Source organism: Brachypodium distachyon, chromosome 1 (assembly GCF_000005505.3).
Source record: "Brachypodium distachyon strain Bd21 chromosome 1, Brachypodium_distachyon_v3.0, whole genome shotgun sequence".
NCBI classification, from domain to species: Eukaryota; Viridiplantae; Streptophyta; class Magnoliopsida; order Poales; family Poaceae; genus Brachypodium; species Brachypodium distachyon.
The window spans coordinates 12,307,280-12,329,050 of NC_016131.3; the positions used below are offsets into that span (position 1 = coordinate 12,307,280).

The following is a 21,771-nucleotide window of genomic DNA, read 5'->3' on the forward strand; positions in this document are numbered from 1 at the left end:
AGGAGCGCAGGGACGCGGCAGCGTGGGATATACTAGTTTATGACAATTTAATCGACGAACAACAACTTCACTAGTAAACTACCCGGATCGTGAACCATGACATCCTCGATGGAGTTAGTAAACAAAAAATCCATCTTGCGAAAGTAGTAATTGTTAATCGCATCTTCCCGTACCAGCCATGAGCCCGCCCATGATAGCGACAACGATCCTTTTTCGTTTTCGTGCCCCTGTGAACAGAAAAGGAAAAGAAAGGAAACGCAGATCGCGTGTGCCGCGATTCGCGACTTTGTTTTCTCGGAACCAAAAGAAAAGAAGAAAAGCAATAGATACGTGCGATTTTAATTCGAGTATACACACGCGAGCCTATCTTCCTTCGTCTAGGCTGGCTATAAGAGAGGCCTGCCCACCGGACCCCTCTCTCCTTTCGGCTGCGTCCACCTCCGTTTCCCCCCCTATCGCATCCTCTTCTCTCCTCCCTTGCCCCCGCTGCGCCTACTGGCTCTCTGCCCCCGTCCTTCTCTTCCCTCCACGCCACTCTCGCGCCGCGCCATCCCTCCCTCTCCTGCCCCGTCTCCGTCCCGCCCCGCCGCCCCCGCGTCTCGTCTCGCCGTCGGGTTTGCACGCGCCGCGCCCTGCCGGTTGTGCCTGAGGAGGAGGCGGCGCGCCGTGGGACGACGACGAGGAGGATCGGGGATGGAGGTGGGCGAGATGGACGACGTGCAGGCGGTAGGGGAGCAGGTTATCAGCAGCAGGGGCGGCTCCGTGCTCGGGAAGAAGACCATCCTCAAGAGCGACCACTTCCCCGGCTGCCAGAACAAGCGCCTCACCCCGCACATCGACGGCGCGCCCAATTACCGACAGGTTTCACTCGCGCATCCCTAGGCCCTCATGTCGCGTTAACCTTATCCTCTGCGCGCCGCGAATTCGACGGTTCCCTGAGCCCCCATTCTCCGCGTTCGCGAGGAATTCCTCCCGATTTTGGGGGTTAACTTTAGGTTGCTCGGTTAAAGGAACTGCTTTGGCTGTTTCTGTGTTGCTCATGTTTCGTGCAGTAAACCAGCGTTTCGCATGCTTTGCTGTCTGTCCGTTTCTCACGCTTGTTTCTTAGTATAATGTAGGCCATATAGGTTCTCCATCAGTGTCTATGTGCTTTTAGAGTGTTAACTGCTGTGCCTCTGCAAATTGTATTTGGGGTCTTGTTGCCTATGGAAATAATCAGAAAGACTAAACTGTCATGTTCCATACTTTTCATCTCACTAATCTCCAGCAATGCATATCCATTTTCTTCCTACTATGATAGGACACTGAATGTTCCATGTGTTTCAAAAAAAGTACAGCCGTGGAAATAGTGACGTAAAGATAAAAGGGCCAAGTGCTTATTTTTTTCTAACCAAATGCATTTTATTTTCTAGCAATGTACCTCTCAGTTTTGCACTAATTTAGGATTCTTTTCAATTTGCTTCTGTAAATTCAGTATGCCCCCTAGTCTAGTTCTACACATTCCTAAATGTAAAATCTGTTTGTTGTGCATCTACTCATTATCATTATTTGTTTTCCAGGCAGGATCCTTGCGTGTTCATGGTGTTGCAATGCCGACGATGAAAGGAATCGTGAATGTGCTAAACCATATTGGAGCACAAAAAAAGGGAAAACAAACCCGAGTTCTGTGGCACAGTCTTCGAGAGGAACCAGTAAGAACTATAACACTAATTACTAAATTATAGTTTGCTTGCAAAGCTTGCAAAACACAATGTTTACCACTTCTAAAACTAAGAAAGTTCACAGTGAGTAAATAATGGGTGCTCAGATGCGGAATATAAAGTTCCAATTCTTTCGAAATAGATATAGATAAATAAAGAAAGCTAGGTCAGAGAGTGTCGTTCCACTAACATTAAACATGTTATCCATAAATAAGACGACAATTCTCTCTCTCTCTGTCCCTCTCTACATATGTTATATGTATGTATATGATCTCTCTCTGGAGAGACCTTTGACTTCAATTTTTTTTAGTGTATGTGACACCCTTGCCTAAACTATATGTATGTTTCAAAAAAAATATAGTGGATTTAGCACACTTTCCTTGAATTGCACTGAAGTATCTTTTAAACAGGGTATACCATGTGTGCAGTGTGCTGTATCTTTAGTATTTTATATTTTCTTGTTATCACATTTAATGAATTGTGTTTTTTCAAATATTGTTTGACAGGTTATCTATATCAATGGTCGCCCTTTTGTTCTGCGAGATGTTGAAAGGCCCTTTTCAAACCTTGAATATACGGTTTGCTTCGATACCTGGCATCCATAGTGATTTCACTTGCATTTTTGTAATCATGTCTAGTTTTCTCAAGTTTGATTATGTTACAACCTCATTAAGGTCTGAAAACATGGAAATTGTCCTGTTAAAATTCCACAATTGAAGTTATGATGCAAATGCCATGAGACCCAGGCTAATGTATTGCTTTGTTTAAAAGAAATAGATATATTTTTAGAGCGATGCAGATGTGTGGACTGTGGGTTATTTCTTCCTAGGAATTCCTGTTAATTTGGGCACTATTTGTCACATGTTTGTTAGGTTCTAAAAACTTGATCCATTTTATAGAAGGTCAAAACATGAGATCTTGTACAAGATTAACATTTGAAGTTCATATAGTTCTCTTTTTTTCCATTAACTATTTTGATACTGAAATTTGTGCTGATATAGGGAATCAACCGGGAGAGAGTGGAGCAGATGGAATTTCGCTTGAAAGAAGACATTCTGCAGGAAGCCTCAAGGTACACTACTAACAAGTCAATTAATTTTCTGTTGACGTTACTTTTGGCAGATTTCATTATGTAATATTTTATGGAGCAGATATGGGAATAAAATCCTAGTTACTGATGAGCTGCCAAATGGTCAGATGGTTGACCAGTGGGAGTCAGTGATGTCTGACACAGTTAAGACTCCACTTGAGGTAACTCCATGTTTCATGATTTAGAGAATATATCTTTCACTTCTCCTTAGTCCATTTTGAGGAAACTTAACTCATATGTAGGTCTACGAGGAGTTACAACATCAAGGATACCTTGTTGACTACGAGCGTGTTCCTATTACTGATGAAAAAGCTCCAAAGGAAGGAGATTTTGACAATCTGGTTAGTGTATATGTTGCAAATACCTTCATTGTTGTATGTTGCCAAATTGGACCTTCACATGTCCAGAATTCATGATATTCTCTATGCATTAACTTTGAATGTTTAGCCACAATTTGTAGGAAGCGCACTCAGCACCTGTTGCTAAAACTAAAATTATATCAATATTGGTTGGCTAGCATCAACGCTGTCATAATAATTAATCAATTGTTATATTTCATTAAATTTTGTCGTGTTTCTAACAGGTGCGTCGAATCTCTCAAGTTGATATAGAGACTGAAATTGTGTTTAATTGTCAAATGGGGAGGGGACGGACTACTACTGGTATGGTCATATCTACATTGGTTTACCTAAATCGGATAGGAGCTTCAGGTGAGTGTGAACCCTGTTAGCTATTTACGCAGGCACAGTTATATGATTATCATGTGTTTTATACGTCCATGAGATTATTTAGTATTTACAGACTGATGGCAGCTGAAAGTCTACTTGATGCCACATCTTACTATATGTCATTTGTATGCGCTTATAGCTTATGATTAAACTTGGATTTTCCCATATTTGATGTTTGGGGTGCTGTGTGCTGCAGGTATCCCAAGGACAAGTTCAATTGGGAAGGTCTTCTATGCTGTAAATGATGTAGATGACTTCAGTCCTAGCTCAGAAGAAGCAATTCTTAGAGGAGAATATGCTGTCATTAGGAGCTTAGTCCGAGTTCTGGAGGTAATAACCTGAATACGTTAAACTATTTTCCTTTTTCCTTAACAACTGTCAGTAGTCACTTTGTGTTTGCTATGTATGCAGGGTGGTGTTGAAGGCAAAAGGCAGGTCGACAAAGTTATTGATAAATGTGACTCTATGCAGGTACGCCATTTTACATGCTGAACTGTTAATTTAATTCAAGCAACTTTACCAATTGATTTATGTTTTTGCATGCTGTCATTGTGAACAGAACCTAAGAGAAGCTATTGCGACCTACCGCAGTAGCACCCTTCGGCAACCTGATGAGATGAAACGGGAGGCATCACTTTCCTTCTTTGTGGAGTACTTGGAACGTTATTACTTTCTCATATGTTTTGCTGTCTATGTACATTCTGTGAGCTCTGCTCATCAAGCAACTTCTTCAGAAGTTAGTTTTTCGGATTGGATGAGAGCAAGACCTGAACTGTACAGCATTCTTCGAAGGTGAGACATGGCACCTCGCCAAACAAATGCCAGCAATATAAACCTTGTAAGAGTGTATGGAGCGTAAACTTTCCTTTAAGGCACGAGACAAGTTTTATAATGTCACCTTTTGTTTGATTCCACTTTTTCATTATCGAATAGTAGATTGAATACATATATTCAAAACTGTTATCTGCGTGCTTTCCCCCAAAGTGCATCAAGAAATTTCATTTTAATCGTTTTCTTTTATAGTTTATCTGGAATAACCGTTAGGTTGCACTGGCACTTATACTAGGCAGTCCCCACCATCCAAGGCATACAGCTTGACTCATGTAGGAACTATGTCAGTCCTATCAAATTGTTAGTGTTGTGTCAATGCAGTGTCAATGCGAAGGATGAAAAAACAGATTTCTTATTCTTGGAGCTAGGCCTGGGAGCTGAGAACCAGTTAGTGTTTTCCGTGACTTTTTCAATCCAGGATTGCTATTTCTTATTTTTGTTTGTATTTTTTTCCTTCACATTATTGAGTGTCTATAAGAATTAACATTAACAGTTCACTAAGGTTAATAAAAAAATTACTCCCTGTGATCCATAAAAAGTGCCGCCCGTTTTGTACTAAGTGGGCGACATTTTTTATGGATCGGAGGGAATACCTCTTAGCATGATTTTTCCAACCTTTCCTTTTTTTGCCCTGGTCCATGTCAATGTTGGACAGATTTTTTTAAACTCAGTGCAGGCCCATCTGTTGGATATATATAATTAATTTTACATAGTGTTGACATTCTGAATAAATCCATAATTGTAATTTTTTTATTCTAGTTAAATATAGTAAAAGTAACCCAGTTTGTGATTTACATCAAGTGAAAATACTATATGAGTTTATTGTTCTCTCACCTTCCCATTTATCTCGTAGTTTCTGCAGTGTTTCGACCAATTGGTGTCTTAAAGGCACTCCAACTTCTGCCGGACACCACATTGATCTTTGCCCCTCTATCTTGTATTGATTTTTCTTCTGATGGCATTGAGAATTGTTGCAACTTACTAGGCATAAACCTTTGTGAGAATGTAGAAGATAAAACAAGTATCTAACTAAGGAAGCTTTTATGGCATCCACACGGGAGATCACAACCATGCTCTGTTTTGGCGGCTCAATAGCCCTTTTGTTCATGTCATTTATTTGAATAATTACTACTTCCTCCGATCCATAGTAAGTGTACTAAATCCAAGACACTTGTTATGGATCGGAGGGAGTACAAATGCTACCAATCATAATTAAGGAGCTGTTCTTGACATCTACACCTAGAAGAGCACAATAGCTGCAAAAAGAAAAGGCAATTTGTGGTTCAAAATTGTGTCGCTTTTTATCTATGGCTTGTATTTGAAGAATTATCTTTAGATAAATTTAAGTAGTTGAATCCTTATCAGTGTCTCGAATTACCTGATGATAATTGCCTGTTTTACGGGAACAGGGATCTTTGGTTTTCAATACCATTGCCTGTTTCCATCTAGATCCTCCACCCTGGTCCACAACGTATCATCTGCAACTTCGTGATGATGGAATACATTAACTTTTGTTTATATTCCAAGTATCAAAGTCTGAAAAAACGTAACTTGTTAATTCAAACTGGCAGTTTTGTGGCAAAACAATGATTTATAAAAACCTCAACCAGTCTGGTCATGGCTTTTGGCCTCAGCAAATAACCATATATCGCTACTATCCAGTTTTACTTCACTTAAAAGCATCCTAAGCTTAGTTAGTTTAAGGGCTTTTCAGAATTCTACATTGCAGAAAGCCCTATCGCAATGTAAGTTTCATGTTCTGTTTACATGGTTCATTACCTATGTTAACAGAGAAGGAAAAGCAAACAAGCTGCAAGCCCAAGCATGACGCACCTGCTATATTACCACAATAAACTATCGGCTATGTTGATCCATCGACTCTACCTCTCACTATTTAAAATACTATTGAGGATGCAAACCATATTTCTCTCACTATTTAAAATACTATTGAGGATGCATACTGAAAACTCAAGACTTCCATATACAGACCATATTTCTCTTACCAGTAATAACTTCTGGATTTTCTATTTCTGTGCTCTTGTTACATCATTTGACATAACCAGAAACTCATTTTTGTTACATCATTTGACATATATTCGATGTATTCAGGCTGCTGAGGAGAGATCCAATGGGTGCTCTCGGTTATTCAAGTTCAAAACCCTCTCTTCCGAAAATTATTGAATCAGCTGATGGACGTCCCCATGAGATGGATGTTGTTGCTGCCATGAGGAATGGAGAAGTTCTGGGACGTCAAACTGTTTTAAAAAGTGATCACTGCCCAGGGTGTCAGAATCTCAATTTACCTGAAAGAGTGGAGGGTGCACCTAATTTTCGGGAAATTCCAGGATTTTCAGTCTATGGTGTTGCAAATCCTACTGTTGATGGCATTCGAGCTGTTATTCAGCGTGTTAGTACAAGCAAGGGGAGGCGACCAATACTCTGGCATAATATGAGAGAAGAGCCAGTTATTTATATAAATGGCAAACCATTTGTGCTACGAGAAGTGGAAAGGCCATACAAGAATATGCTCGAGTACACGGTATGACAGAGAGTAGGGTGCTTATAAGTTTTTGTGTTAATGACAAACCCTGTGTTCAATTTAAGCATGTTTATTCCTTCACCATAGCTACTTCTAATTTTTTCCCTTTGATATAGTAGTAAGCACCCAATTGCAAACCTTCTATAATTACTGTGATGGTTGATTTGCATCCACAAGTTAGTTATCTTCATGAGTAAATTCCATTTTTTACCCCTAACTTTCAGTTTTGTGACAAAAACCCCATTTAGTGGGATTTCTCTAATCTTACCCCATTTAATGAAACTTCTTCCACTTTTTACCCCATCTAATATTTTTCCCACGTTGAAATCAGAAATATGACTGTTGTGGAGAAATTGAGGTAAATGTACGCAGTACTAGCCAGCTATAGGCCTATAGCTAGCCGATCGATCGATCTGAAGTTAGCATGCAGGATTACGGTGTAATCTATAGCTAGCCCGGTGGAACTCCCACGCTAGCCTGCACTAGCATCCCTGATGGTGGCCTCCTGGTCCTCGAAGTTAGCCTGCTCAGCCTGCTGACGCAGCTGAGCAGCAGCTCCTCGTGCACCCACGTCATGATGACCTCTGGCCTGGAGCCCTGGACGAGGCGTGGGAGACGACGTAGCGGACGCTGCCTGGGCGGTCGTCCTTGTCGGTCACGCGCTCGCAGACACCGAAGCTGGTGAGGTGGGGCCACGCCGCCCGCCGTGGTCGGGGTTTACAGGGAGGTCCGCCTCCAGCCACTGACACGCATGCTGCTGCCCCTGCTTCAGCGCAAGTGCCTGCGTCGGTGGCGGTGTCTCCATTTCTTCGGCGCCCGGCTCGTGAAGAATATGTCTTTGAGGTGGCACTCCACATGAGGCTGACGTGTGGGTCCAACATGTCTTATTTGGGAGAAAACGGACAAAAATAAATAGATGGGGTAAAAAGTGGCAAAGATTTCACTAAATGGGGTAAGATTAAGGAAATCCTGGTAAATGGGGTGATTTGTGTCACAAAACTAAAATTAGGGGGTAAAAAATGGAATTCACTCTATCTTCATTTCTGTATGTGTGTTCAGACAAGTACTGATCTTGAAGGTGCTGTCCAAGGCCTTGTGCCGATTCTGTTTCTCCGAAAAGACTTCTGCTCCTTTATTGTTATTTAAACCATTAAATGTGTATAAACATTTCAAATATACTATCTGTTGTTTCTTATGAGCCTTGGTTCACATTGGGCTAACTATCTCTCATCAGTAACAATGCATAGCTGTCAGCTTGTCCGCTATGACGTGAACTCTATCTCTGCAATCTAATAAAAAACCCAAAATAATTATTCTTGTATGCACAAGTGCACAACGGTTTTATTAAAGCCAATGTGTGCTATGCTCTCATCTGCTTATTCTGTGGGAAATGTTTAGTGGTCTAAATTATTTAAATGCACTGATCTCAGGGGATCGGTCGTGATAGAGTGGAGCGCATGGAAGCTCGGTTGAAGGAAGATATTTTACGGGAAGCAGAACGGTATGATGGAGCCATAATGGTTATTCATGAAACTGACAATGGTGAGATCTTTGATGCATGGGAAAATGTCAGTACCGATGCTGTTCTCACTCCTCTGGAGGTATACAAACGTTTGGACTCGGAAGGCCTTCCAATCAAATATGCACGAGTGCCCATAACTGATGGTAAAGCCCCCAAAAGTTCAGATTTTGACACAATAGCCTTGAACGTCGCAGCTGCTTGCAAGGATGCTGCTTTTGTATTCAATTGCCAGGTACTACTACTGATTTCTTATTCACAAAAAATATACTCCCTCCGTTCCTAAATACTTGTCGTGGTTTTAGTGCAAAAACCACGACAAGTATTTAGGAACGGAGGGAGTATTAAGCAAAGTATTGGCTTTTCATATATACATCAAATGCTCCAAAAACTTAGAGTTGACTTTCCTTCTCTATAGATGGGCAGGGGCAGAACAACTACAGGCACTGTCATTGCTTGCCTGCTTAGACTCCGAATCGATCATGGCAGATCTATTAGAATGCCAACTATCCAAGATAATCATGAGGATACAAATGGTGCTGATTATTCAAGTGGAGAAGAAACAATAGACCATAATGGTCACTTGAATTCAGAATCATGGGAACTTCAGACTTTGACAGACGTACACCCTAGATTTGACATTAATGACATCCTTCTGTTGCGGAAGATTACAAGATTATTTGACAATGGAGTTGAGTGTAGGCATATTTTAGATACTGTTATTGACAAATGTTCAGCTTTGCAGAACATTCGCCAAGCTGTTTTGCAGTACACAAAAGTAATTAATCAACAAAATATGGAGCCAAGAGTTAGGAGAGTCGCATTAAATCGTGGCGCTGAATATTTGGAGAGGTACCTGAAATTAATTGCATTCTCGGCATACCTTGGGAGTGAAGCATTTGATGGTTTCTGCGGGCAAGGAGAAACAAAGATCTCATTTAAAAACTGGCTCCAACAGCGGCCGGAGATCCAAACCATGAAATGGAGCATAAGACTGCGACCTGGGCGATTTTTCACTGTACCTGTAAATATCTTTCTCTTTTCTTACCCATGCTTCATTTGGGCACCTTTGAGGGTATGATGCTACTAAACAATCTTTGTTGTCTACAGGATGAACCTAAAGCAACATGTCAACCTCCACAAGGTGATGTTACAATGGAAGCCATTGTCAAAGCACGTAATGGTTCTGTTCTGGGAAAGGGATCCATACTCAAAATGTATTTCTTTCCTGGACAGAGAAGGTCAAGCAGCATGAACTTCCGTGGCGCGCCACATGTTATCAAGGTATTTAATTACTAACCAACGTGAACTCCGTATTTTCTCATTGGATGTATGTACAGTTGTTTTTTCATTATTTATATCCCTGTTTAGTTCTGCCAGTTGAACCTTACATGTTATTTAAAAACTCTGACCCGTTATGGCAGGTAAACTTTTGGTGATTTGTACTGTACAAATTCCAGACTAGTTCGCACCATATGCAGTGTTTTATTAGGAGCAAAACTCTTGACAAAAAATATTGTTTATCTTTTTTTTTTGCTCATGTTATGGCAACCTACGCTAATATTAGTTGGCTTGATAACTGGGTTTTTAGATTGAGATCCCTGATTGCACCCAGGTGTGATCGCACCTGGCATTGTCACTGCTCGCTTGTCCTCAAGATTCGCACGGCCTCGGTATTCTTACCGATGAAATCCAAAATAGTGTATTTTGAAACAGTTGATATGGCATTTCCTTGTCCCATCCGCCCACCCCACTGTTTCTTCCTCGCACTGCCCACCGAACCTCCCCCCCCCCCCCCCCCCCGCTCTCTCTCTCTCTCTTTATGGGGCGGACACGGAAGGACCGAGGGACGGCGTGGAGAGAGAGAGAGGAGGGGGCAAGCCAGGCTGGGGAGAGACCGAGAGAGGAGATCGGGGATGGTGGGAGGGACTCCGAGGGAGCAAGCACCACATGCTGGGCCCCACCACTGTATTTAGGCATTATTTATACTAGAAAAATTCACTGGCATCCATCCCGGAAACCACTCGAACGGCTCAGCTTCCGGGTAAAAATCTGTCCCCCTTGTTGATAAAAAAAACAAAATAATGTATTCCTTGATTAGTGTCAAATCTGGCAGCAGTACTGCATTGAGGAATCCAGTATTTTTCTCATGCCCCATTGTTTTGTTATCCTCGTTTTTACTGGATCAGTCATCAGTGTTGCTAGCAGCAGTTGCATTTTTTAACATGCAAGTTAAAGTTTATTTAACTAATATGGCATATTTTTTAGTGTTAGGGAGATAATATTGCCAAAATAAACGGAGGTGTTTGTGGCTTACTTGAGTTGAGGCTAATTATAATTTCTAATAGGATTTCCCTGAAGCCCAAATGGTTCTGTTCATTCCTGTCATATGTGTCGCAAAATAAGAACAAAACAACAACCTAACTTGAACTTCTATAACTATAATAATGGACTCCTTAAGATAATGCTTATGTTGGAATCACTATATTTATAAAATGATATTCATTGCCACCACTGCCGACCTAATTATACTATAAGTTTTATTTTTTTCCTTAATTGCAAAGTACTACTTAAACTGATGGTTATTGCATCATCTCAGTCTGTTGATCAAGAGCAAGATGTTGGCCAAAACAACCGATGGTATTTGCATTCCAAGCTGATTAATGAATATATCATGGTGCATGACACGTGAAAACTTCACTTCTTGTTAAACTCTTGCGTGCCACTATACAAGTTATACAACTCCCTCCAATCCATAATTAGTGTCGAGGATTTAGTGCAAAGTTAGTACAACTTTGTACTAAATCCCCGACACTTATTACGGATCGGAGGGGGTAGTTCCTTTCTTCAGAAAGCTAGTGGCTGTACTTGCAGAAATTATCACCTTTTACCTTAGAGAGCTACTTATTGGAATAAATAATTACAATTTCAACCATGTCGACTTCAGGTGGATGGATACCCTGTGTATAGCATGGCAACACCAACTGTTGATGGAGCAAGAGATGTTCTGTCGTATTTGGGCTCTAAAGATACAACTGGAAGAAGCATTGCCCAAAAGGTGGTCGTCACGGATATTAGGGAGGAAGTGGTAGTTTACATCAAGGGAACACCATTTGTTTTGAGAGAACTAGATCAACCTGTTGATACACTGAAGCATGTTGGCATAAGTGGCCCAATGGTGAGGCATTCCTCCCAATGTTTGACTAATTGTTTTATGACAATCCTTAAATCATATCGTAATACTGTATGCAGGTAGAGAACATAGAGGCAAGGCTGAAGGAGGATATACTCTCTGAAGTTAAGCAGCTAGATGGTCGGCTGCTTCTGCATCAAGAAGAAATTAACACAACCACAAACCAGTGTAGTGTGTTAGGTTATTGGGAGCACATAGATCTGGAGGATGTGATGACACCAGCTGAAGTGTACAGCACATTGAGAGCTCAGGGGTATTGTATTGACTACAAAAGAATACCTCTCACCAGGGAAAGAGAAGCATTAGCTGCTGATGTAGATTCGATACAATCGTCAATCGATGAGTATGCACCCTAATCCACAAATTCATACAGCTTGATAACTGCTCAGTTACAGTATATAATTATCAGTATTGTTTTTTGCAGATCTGCTAGGTACTATCTCTTTATTTCACATACAGGATATGGTGGTGTTGCGTATGCAATGGCCATTACATGCCTGGGACTTGGTGCAGATGCGAAGTTTGTCATGGAACAAACAGCGGAAACACACTTTGTATCAACTTATCTTACAAAAAGTGTATCAGTCAAAACCTCCACTGACATAGCCCTCAGGCAGGGTGACTACCGTGATATACTAAACCTTACTAGAGCACTCGTACATGGCCCTAAGAGCAAAGAAGAGGTTGACAGAGTTATTGACAGGTATTACTGTGTGACATGACATTTACTTGAACTATGTTTTGATATGAATTGTTTAAGTGCAGTTGGGGAGTAACTGAAAACTTGCTAAGTTGGCAGTTGATGTGGTCCATGTTTATGACTGTTCTGCATTTTTCTGATAACTTACCTCTCCTATGAAGGTGCATCGGTGCCGGGCATTTGCGGGAGGATATTCTGCAATATAGGAAGGCATTGCGAGATTGTTCACATGATGATGATGATGATGAGGCATGGTCATATCTCATGGATATGGGTACTAAAGCTTTGAGGTATGTTTGATTTGGTTTAGCTCAAGGGTTTTGTTGCCACACTCCTTTCTATCTTCTATTCATAACATATCCTAGACCTTAGCCCAAGTTATAGGCAGAGTTACTGTATCATAAACATAGTTAGGAAAATAGAGATAGTGATAATTTTTTTTTTCCTCTGAATCAAATATTGTTTCTTTTATGTCAGGGTTTAATTTCACTTTATGTTATGAACTCAAAGATGGATATATGTATGAGAATATGTGTATGAAGTGTAAAACTGGTCTCATGTACATGTACCCTTTTTACTTTCTGTTTCTAAGGGTTGGTTTAACTCTTCTGTTGCCATAATTACCTCCCTATGTTTAGTCTTGTACTGAGAAACATTATAATGGGATAGTAAATATGCACACCTCCTTTCCTTTCATTTGTGTCAAGTCATTGTGCATGATAATCTGTCAAGGATAGGTATTTTGCCGCTTTTCCAGTTTTTTCAAAACACCCATTCCAGCAGAGTGTTTCGGCAACATCTTTTGCATTGTTTCGAGTACTTTCGTATGATTTGTGCAATACATTGTTGTGAGAACTTGTTGTTAAAATTTGCACAAAACATGAAATCACATCTAGAACAATGAAATCACGTTGCGGAGATGTACTTTTGTCTGTGCTTCTGATGACTGATAGATTATTTTATAAGCTATTTAAAAACATCCAAGAATGAAGCCTAGTTTTTTTTTGTATGGTTAATTAGTGTTTTGTAACGGCAAGTAGTAGTAATTGTGACATACAATTCGAGTTTTGACACAAGTGCACAAGCTATTTTTTTACATGTACTGTGGCATTATGTTTTGACTGACATTATCCTAGACATGCATTATCAATTTAATATTTTTATCTATATGTTTGGTTGAATGTTGGCTTCGATGCTTCCAATTATATTTTACCTGGCACTGACTGTAACTCCATGCTTTGCAATTGCAGGCGGTACTTCTTTCTGATCACATTTAGGTCCTACCTCTATTGTACATCCTTACGCGAAGCAACATTTGCATCATGGATGGAGGGTAGGCCTGAACTCGGCCACCTTTGTGATAACTTAAAGCTGGATAGGTAGAATATATCTTATCATGGCCATAAATTTGGAGCTTCGGCAGTCTTTGACTCGTTTGCCCATCGGCTGTGGACCTGAGAACATGGAACTGAAACGAAATGACTGGGGAGGACACATATGAATTGGAAATGATAGTTTGTATTGGCTGAAACTGGGGCGTTGTATGAAACTTGTTTCTGCCAATTGACAGCAGCAAGGAATGTATATATTGTCAAGCTTAAATTTTAGGACAAGAAAAACAGTTTTCCGACCTACCTGTTTTCTCCTTCTTCCTTTCTCCAGTCATAGTATGTAATTTCATTCAGATACATGGCCCTTTTATCTGCAACATCCGGCCTCATTGCTCAACAACTCTGGCTTTCATGAGAGCACCTTTACTGTCAATAGTAGTATGGGCACAACCACCAGTAAATTATTTAAACCTGCCTTTTGCAACAGAAAAAGATTTGCTTGAGTTTTTTTTTCTGTTTGGGTGAATTACCGACACCACTGGTGTGATCTGAAGATCAACCAACAGCTGCTGTTGCTGTTGGTGATCCGAACACCAGTCAACAAATAATTATGCCATTGCGGTATCTACAAAATTAAGGACGTCTACTTAAATATCACAAAACCACTACTTTAGTGGTGCGTGTAGCATTTAACCCCTTCTTTTTGAATTTTTTCCTTATAAAAACCATCATTTCCTTGGTAGGTTAATACTCGTCCCATCTCATATTAAGTGTTGAAATATTACATGTATCTAGACGTGTTTTAGGTATAGATACATGCTATTTGAGCAAATTTGAGACACTTAATATGGGATGGACGGGGTACCTTATTAATGACATTTGAATGCCGCTAGACCTACCTGTTAGGTGGCATGTGGACAAAATCGTGGCCCGCGTTGCCATTTCACCTTTCTCTCTTCTAGCCACAAAAGATTACGTTGCCAACAAGAGGAATTTTGCTCCCAAGCACGTAAGGGTGCTCGTATAGAAGAATGCGATCAATCAATCAAAATCCTGACAAACACTATCCCTTGTCCCCAAATTCCTGACAAACGTTGTATCCTTCCTCTCTTAGCATTGCCAAATAGTCTTCGTTTTATGAAATAATGGCCCCGTTTGGGAGCGCTCCACTTCAAAATTCTCCAAGTCTGCCCCTGCTCCCCGGTTCTCAACTCGACACCCAAAATCTAGAGTTAGCAATTTTGTTCGGCACACAGATCTGCTCATGGGCACTTTTTGCCAGTAGAACAACCATTGCTAGCATTCGCTAGAGGTCATCATCGTCGGGAGTTGCTAGGGGGAGGAGGGAAGTGGCAATGGGTGGCGTCGCCTGAAGTTGCCACGAGGTGAGGACAACGGCGGTAGTGGACAACGTTGCTAGGAGTTGCCGAGAGGGGGAGGAGAGCATAGGAAGCGAGCAACGTCAAAGGGGGAGGGCGGCACTGGGATGGTGGCCGCTGGCTAGGTTTTTGCCATGGAGGCGCCCTAGATTCCCGGCGGTATCAAAGAGGAGGAATAGACTTTCGGGATGATTCGAGACAGGAGGAGGGGGCACCGATCGCTAAGTTAGGGGAAGGCAGTGGCATATTTGTCTTAATATTCTCAAACTCTTCAATCTGTAGAAACAATGAGTCAGAAAACACTCACTTCGCCAAAATGACTTGCTGGATTTTTGACTATTTTTCCTCTATGGATTTTTGACCATCCCGTCCAGTTCTACCTGATCCGCACGGGGAGCCGAAAGAAGAGGGCTACAGAAATGCCTTATTATGGGATTCAAGTTAGTCACTCCGTGGAGCATCCTTGAGAGCCCGGGATGCTTCATGTTTGTAAGTTGTAACTAGGGGTGGGCACTTTGTACCTGAACCAAACCATACATAGTGAATTATCATTCTATTCTGTTATCGGGGTTTGAGTTTCGAGTTCCAGGTTTGGTTTTCAACATAGAAAACGTGAATAGACTATATAGAATGGAATTTCTATAAAAGCCTTAAGCACAGGAGACATTGAGCCCAAATCAATATTGAATTGATTGTGATTGACCAACTGTGAACTTATTATGTATTGTTGCTATATCTTTCTTTCCAATTATCAATTCATTAATTTGTTACGTTTGATATATTGCTCTCATAAGAAAATAAGGTGGGGGAGGGATGACAAGAGTCTCGATATGTTTCGGTCTATTCTGGGGACCAAATTGACGGAGTCAAATTAAACCAAATCCTTATTTCTTTGTAATAATTTGATTTTCATGTGAATAATTAATAAATACCAAAAATACCGAATCAATCGAAATTTCTGAAGGCCTCACTTGTTATCAATCGAAATTTCAGGCCAAGTTGGAACGCGCGAGCTTTGTGCTTTGCACGAATTCTCTTCAGGTTGTGTGGCTTTAAGATTCGTGTTCAGGACGGACGGTCAGATCTTTATACCAATCGTTCTTTTGTCCAGACTCCAGGCTTCCAGGGCATCCGTCCCATCACTCGCGCTTCGTCCTTCCTCTATCTGTTTCCTGCAGCGGCGGCGAAACCCTAGCGAGCGGAACCAGCGGCGGCGGGCGCCATGGCGGACGATGATTACAATGAAGTTGACATGGGGTCCGTCTCTATGTCTCTCTCTTGCTACGCTCTATCACCTTGATCTAAGCTAGGGTTTCGATAGGTATCGCCCTCCCTTAACGTTAGGTCCATGGAAGTAGTGGTGATTTCTTTGATTCAACAAGCGTTAGGTATGTTTAGTTGGGTTTCGAAAGCACGCTGTGTTGATTTTGATTCGCACAGATTCTTACGGGCAAGAGGTGCTTTTGGTTGCCAGTTGGTAGCGCTTGTTTTGTCGTCGAGTTGAGTAACAGCTCAGACAAGCAGTTTGTGAATTGCAGATTGCCAGTGATCGAACGATATGATTTGAGGTTGTCTTCCCCATCTAAATTGTACATTAGTTCGCCCCTGATTAGTGTGCCCCTCAATGTTAAGCTATATCTTTCTATGTCTCTTTGTATACCAAATAAAGATTAGTTCATTGAAATTGAATTTAGGATTCACAATTCCTTATTTGTTATGCAGGTACGAGGATGAGCCCCCAGAGGCTGATATTGAGGTGCAGACCCGTTGCTATTCTCATATACTTCTGCCATTCTATAGAGGAAGAACTTTCGGCTTCATACAACTGATGTTTTTCTGTTGAATAGGAAGGGGTCGAAGAAGATCCTGAGAACAATGAGGATGCCCCTGAAGACGTGGTAGGTGGCGAGGGTGAAGAAAAGGAACAGGAAAAGACTCCTCGTCCACGCAATACATCAAAATATATGACTAAGTATGAGCGTGCACGCATCCTGGGTACACGTGCTTTGCAGATAAGGTATGCTTCTATCTGAGTACCGTTCCAGCCAATTATTTCATTCAACAAAGTAAATGACCATTTGGTATTTCTAGCATGAATGCCCCAGTTATGGTTGAGCTTGAAGGAGAAACAGACCCTCTTGAGGTAAAGTTATATGTTTTTCTTACATATACTTTTGATATAGACTTCCATGTGAATGGTAGCATTTATTTGTATTCATTATTTTAGTTAGAGTTGACACGTTGTACTTCCCTTTCTATGAAATTCTGATATTTTATTCAATGAAAATTGTTCTTTCTAACTAAAGAGGGACCGTTTTTGACAACCATTGCATTAGCCATGCCATTTTCTTATTTTGGAGGCTACTTTATATCCAGCTGCAAACTTATGAATATCCTTGAGGATGATTGTTGACTTCCCTATTTAAAAGGTTGACAATCTGGATGCGTATTGGGTGTATCATCTTTTTAGTCTAGAAATTTGCAATGTACTATGAGTTCAATAATGTGTTTGGCAGTTGAATACTTGATAGTGTATAGCCTCTCAAAATTGCTGGGTCAGCAATGCGAGCAACTACTGATGAAATTATGGATTTCTCATTGTTCTACTAGATTATGGGAATGCTTGCCTTTTAATATTGCATCTCATTATGCATTTGCTACTTTGAAGTATAAATATGCCAGTGACAAGTCAAGGAAATTTATTTCTGCAACTACATGTGTATTAGTAATTATGTGATTTTCTTAAAGCATATAAGTAGATGTAACAGAAGTTTCTAAACATAACAGAAGTTACTAAACAGTGTTATTTGACTAATCTTTGGTTAGTTGTTGTACCTATGCACATGTATCTACTAGCTAGTTTGGGTTATTTTTTGCTCCATATTTTCTGTTGTGGTTCTTTTTTTTTTTGCTAGTATAAGCAGTATCACCATCTTTTAAACCTGTAGATTGGAATTTGGTATATTGGTTTGATGATCTGATATATGACATGTGGATATATGTATGCACCTTCTCCTGTTTCGTCTCTCCCTGGAACCCCAAACGTATGCTGTTGGTTGCAATATCCTTGTTCCAGCTTATAAAAGGTTCTGTTGATCTATAAGAGTGAAGATTGCTGTAAAGAGTGAACCAAGGCAGTAAAAATTCTGGAGAAATATTGCACAGATTGGGGTTTTCTAATTTCAATACGACAACAAATATCATTGTCATACTGGACAGAACCAAAACGAGTAAAAACAAGTAGATGCAAATTGAGTATTCCTGCTTTTATCTACACATACTTTTGTTTTTCTAGCTTTGCAAGGGTTTCATGTCAGCCCCTCTGTGCCATCTAAAATTTTCAGATTCTTCTGGGACTTGTTTAAACAAGAAATCCCAAATAACGAAACCTCTACATGTTTATACCACAAGGTTGTCCTTGTTGATCTACAATTTGTGATCTTTTTCATCGGAACGTTAACCTGATTTATTCTAGTTAGTAGCTTCAAAAGCATGAATGACAACTATTTTAAGTAACAATGCACATGTGAAGGGTAAATGAAATGAAATTTGACATCAGTTCTCAATATTTCTTACATGCGCACCCATTTTCCGTAAACCAGTCACTTCTCATGTTATTGTTTACTCTGTGCAACTTCAGATTGCCATGAAAGAACTGAGAGCACGTAAGATACCCTTCACAATCCGGAGGTACTTACCTGATGGAAGGTGAGATCAGAAGGACAAACCAATCACTTCTCTACACTTCCTGTTACTTCTATATAGCCTCATTGTTTCTTTGTGTTGAAATAGCTATGAGGACTGGGGAGTCGACGAGCTCATTGTGGAGGACTCCTGGAAGCGTCAGGTTGGTGGGGGCTAAAGCTGCTAGACTGGTCGACATGAAAGGCGTTCTGCTGCAACTAAGCTTTGCCCTTGTAGCTGTGGTCTATAAAAATGAACTGCGGTAATGATGTTATATGACCGTATCATGTGTAGCCTATGACTGCCTTAGTAGCGGTATGGATAATGTAATGGAATTGCATCAGTTTGTATGGACCAGTGCTGGCATGCGGTCGCAGCTTAATCATGTGAATACCGTGTGGACTCTAAAAATCCACTGTTTGCTTTTTTTTTAATCTTTGGACTAATCTAGCATCAGATATGCTCGGTGGTGGTTAGAAATTGCTGTGCAAATGGCTCGAATAACAAGTTCAGTTCTATTTCACAGAAACTTCTATATTATGTTATGTATAATAGCAAGCTCCATTGCGTTGCCCTGAGAAGTAGCTATATCAACTGACATGTACAGTACTAAATCTCGTGTAACGGTGGAAGTATATCACAAATTTCGTTTCGGCAAAAGAAGATATCTCTTTGGCCAAGTAATCGCCAGAGACTGCGCCCTAGGCTCATGTCTAAGTAAAACGCTGAAGACCTCTGCTCTGGTCACTCCTCGGAATCAGACTCCAGCGGGCAGGAGCCATCGTCGACGGTGGCGAGTGGATCAAACATGTTGGAGGTTGGGTCCATGCACCCGCTCACAATGTCCAGTTTGCATCGGTCTCCCTGCAACCATGTATCAACCAGCAGTGTTATCGCCATGTTCTTTTCTTTTCTGTGGAATCAGAGATACACATAATTTAAGTTTACCCCCTCTTCGTAGAAGCCGCCGATGTCGCAGCTGGTGATGACGATGTTCTCATCCGGGAAGATGGCTCTGTCGCAGGCGCCCTCCATGTTGAGCTCGTCCGCCAGCCCCTGCACCAACAATCCACACAAGTAGGAAGAAGCTTAGTAACATCATTGAAGAAGCATAGTAAGAAGAAGCTTAGCTAGTTACATCATTGAAGAAGCTCAAGGGCTTGTTGAGCCAGGGTTTGGGGACCCTAAACTTGAGCGTGTAGTCGCCATCCCAGTCCTTGCCGTTTGTGAAGGAGAAAACCAGGGTCGTGGCTGCGACGACAACACACGGGCTGTATATTCAGTAACCAATATATATGCCTTATTGCGTATGATTTAGTTTAAAAGTGTGTTCATAATTAACCATGTTGCGGCACACGTATTCTGATGGTGTACATGGGGGGATCGGCTTTTCCCCTCGCCTGAAGCGTCATCTGCCTCGGCTCGCCACCGCACATGATCGGCTGGTTAAACCCGCCTGCACAACCAGAGTTAACCAAGTCAGCTAGCTATGTGCTGTAACAAAGATCTTATGAAGTCGAACCAATCTTGTGTCCAGGCTTCTTATCTTCAACATAAAATGGTATCTAGACTCTAGATACTAGTGCTGTTTAGCCAGCGAGTCGACTGGATACCGTTAAACGCGATGCCGAACTGTTCGTTGGGTGTCAGCTTGTTTGGTCCTGGGTTGTAGAAAATCTTCAGGCCCTCTCCCTGCCATGCCAATGATTGAGCACGTAAAAAGGAGGACAGAACAAGAATAAATTTAATTTTCAGAAAATGAAAGCTGGAGATGAATCGAGGCTGTTGCCCTTGATAAGTCGATATGGTACAGGAAATGCTGTGACTGAACCAAAGTCAGGTATAACATGAACGTGGACTCTCTTTTGTGTGGAGGATCTTTTTATTTGTATATTTGTTTTTCATTTGAAGAACATGTGTATATGCATCTACTTAATTGTTGCATTGATTTCGCATCCATGGATCAATTCGATCCGTTGTTTTAATTACCGGGGATGGAGGGAGGCCGTTGGTGGTCTTCCAGTAGACCGGCGCCTTCCCCAGCTCGAAGTCCGCCCACGTCGGAAGCGCGCACCTGCAAAGATTGATTAACATCTCAATCCAAAACCAAACAATATCGTGGAGACCACGCATGTCGCCTAGGAATACTGGATGAGCTCAGGAATAAATAAAACTATCCAGATATACAGAGAGCTAGCTAGCTAGCTTACTCCTTGGACTGGGGCACAGAAACCGTCGCCGGTGGCGCCGCCGTGGCAGAGGCGGCCGCGGCGGCGCGGACAGCGGCCGAGAATCTCCGGCAGGTGATAACCGCGGCACGCGCCGGCCGGCTGCGGTGGCGGTGAGAGGCGGTGGCGCCGCCGCTCAGGCGGCTGCAAGAAGAGAGAGTGGCCATTATCGATCGTGCGGCAGCCCTCTCTGCTATCTACAATCTGTCACCACTTCGTTGCTCGGCTGCTTTGATTCTGCAGGCACGGTTGAGTTCAAGATCAGTTTCTTGGGATTGTGGGAGGCATATATAAGCGTGGATAGAAGAGCGCGTGCTCGTGTGGTGGGGATTGTTAGAGAACTGATGAGATGACATGCTTGATTTTTTTGGTTCAGCTAAGTGACAAAACAAAGCTCAAAGAGAGGCTTTAGATTTTTGCCATGGGGAGAAACCTTCTCCACACAGTCAAAATATCTTCTTCTCACTCCCTGTCAGAGGATTTTTTTTTTGCTTGTTCCTACTTCTGTGCTACTGAGCTTATTTGTGCTCTTCGCAGTCTGAAAGGAGTTTGTATCGGTGTTCGTTCGTGGACGCACGATACAATAAAGTTCAAGAGAAATTTTAAGTACTCTCACACGTTTTTTTTACCAAAAAAAAAGTTTGGGAGTATCTTGAACTTTAAAGCACTCCCAAACAAATACGAGCTTTTAGGGTAAGTGATCCAATTGCTTAACTCTACCGACTACTCTTACCTCATGCTTCTCTGTGAACTCTAAAGGAGAGCATAATAATAGTTTTCTAAATCTTAATCAAACTTTTTTTAAGTTTAGAAAAAATATTAACATCTAAAATACAAAATTAATACTAA

At 41.4% G+C, this 21,771-nt stretch overlaps 3 protein-coding genes across 3 annotated transcripts; 2 read left to right on the top strand and 1 right to left on the bottom strand.

Moving 5' to 3' along the window:
* Window positions 1-428: 428 nt before the first annotated feature.
* Window positions 429-14,064, top strand: LOC100845056 (paladin). The gene is made up of 19 exons (XM_003562282.4): window positions 429-861; window positions 1,560-1,691; window positions 2,207-2,278; window positions 2,702-2,772; window positions 2,852-2,951; window positions 3,033-3,131; window positions 3,374-3,500; window positions 3,715-3,848; window positions 3,930-3,989; window positions 4,078-4,310; window positions 6,459-6,888; window positions 8,319-8,642; window positions 8,826-9,431; window positions 9,518-9,691; window positions 11,355-11,585; window positions 11,660-11,943; window positions 12,025-12,303; window positions 12,462-12,590; window positions 13,551-14,064. Exons 1-19 carry the CDS (start codon window positions 694-696, stop codon window positions 13,681-13,683), a joined length of 3,786 nt encoding a protein of 1,261 aa, XP_003562330.1. The 5' UTR covers window positions 429-693; the 3' UTR covers window positions 13,684-14,064.
* A 2,057-nt stretch (window positions 14,065-16,121) lies between these two features.
* On the top strand, window positions 16,122-19,186 carry LOC100845664 (DNA-directed RNA polymerases II and V subunit 6B). The gene is made up of 6 exons (XM_003562284.4): window positions 16,122-16,267; window positions 16,733-16,766; window positions 16,858-17,027; window positions 17,102-17,153; window positions 18,651-18,718; window positions 18,803-19,186. The coding sequence occupies exons 1-6, from the start codon at window positions 16,233-16,235 to the stop codon at window positions 18,870-18,872; spliced, it is 429 nt and encodes a 142-aa protein (XP_003562332.1). The 5' UTR covers window positions 16,122-16,232; the 3' UTR covers window positions 18,873-19,186.
* Window positions 19,187-19,193: 7 nt separating this feature from the next.
* Window positions 19,194-21,264, bottom strand: LOC100845363. Its single transcript, XM_003562283.4, has 7 exons — window positions 20,905-21,264; window positions 20,684-20,768; window positions 20,308-20,386; window positions 20,037-20,150; window positions 19,833-19,945; window positions 19,643-19,750; window positions 19,194-19,558 (listed from the first exon to the last, which is right to left on the bottom strand). Exons 1-7 carry the CDS (start codon window positions 21,087-21,089, stop codon window positions 19,439-19,441), a joined length of 804 nt encoding a protein of 267 aa, XP_003562331.1. The 5' UTR covers window positions 21,090-21,264; the 3' UTR covers window positions 19,194-19,438.
* Window positions 21,265-21,771: the final 507 nt, after the last annotated feature.

What these genes read in the sequence shown, in the direction of transcription:
- LOC100845363 (XM_003562283.4), bottom strand. Translation starts at nt 21,089, where the DNA reads ATGGCCACTCTCTCTTCTTGCAGCCGCCTGAGCGGCGGCGCCACCGCC. An exon ending in CCTTGAGCTTCTTCAATGAT is followed by an intron (nt 19,751 to 19,832) that starts GTAACTAGCTAA and finishes TTGTTGGTGCAG; the next exon opens with GGGCTGGCGGACGAGCTCAA. An exon ending in GCGGCTTCTACGAAGAGGGG is followed by an intron (nt 19,559 to 19,642) that starts GTAAACTTAAAT and finishes ACATGGTTGCAG; the next exon opens with GGAGACCGATGCAAACTGGA.
- LOC100845056 (XM_003562282.4), top strand. Translation starts at nt 694, where the DNA reads ATGGAGGTGGGCGAGATGGACGACGTGCAGGCGGTAGGGGAGCAGGTT. An exon ending in AAGGAGATTTTGACAATCTG is followed by an intron (nt 3,132 to 3,373) that starts GTTAGTGTATAT and finishes TGTTTCTAACAG; the next exon opens with GTGCGTCGAATCTCTCAAGT. An exon ending in GCTTAGTCCGAGTTCTGGAG is followed by an intron (nt 3,849 to 3,929) that starts GTAATAACCTGA and finishes CTATGTATGCAG; the next exon opens with GGTGGTGTTGAAGGCAAAAG.
- LOC100845664 (XM_003562284.4), top strand. Translation starts at nt 16,233, where the DNA reads ATGGCGGACGATGATTACAATGAAGTTGACATGGG. An exon ending in TACAATGAAGTTGACATGGG is followed by an intron (nt 16,268 to 16,732) that starts GTCCGTCTCTAT and finishes TTTGTTATGCAG; the next exon opens with GTACGAGGATGAGCCCCCAG. An exon ending in ACACGTGCTTTGCAGATAAG is followed by an intron (nt 17,028 to 17,101) that starts GTATGCTTCTAT and finishes TGGTATTTCTAG; the next exon opens with CATGAATGCCCCAGTTATGG.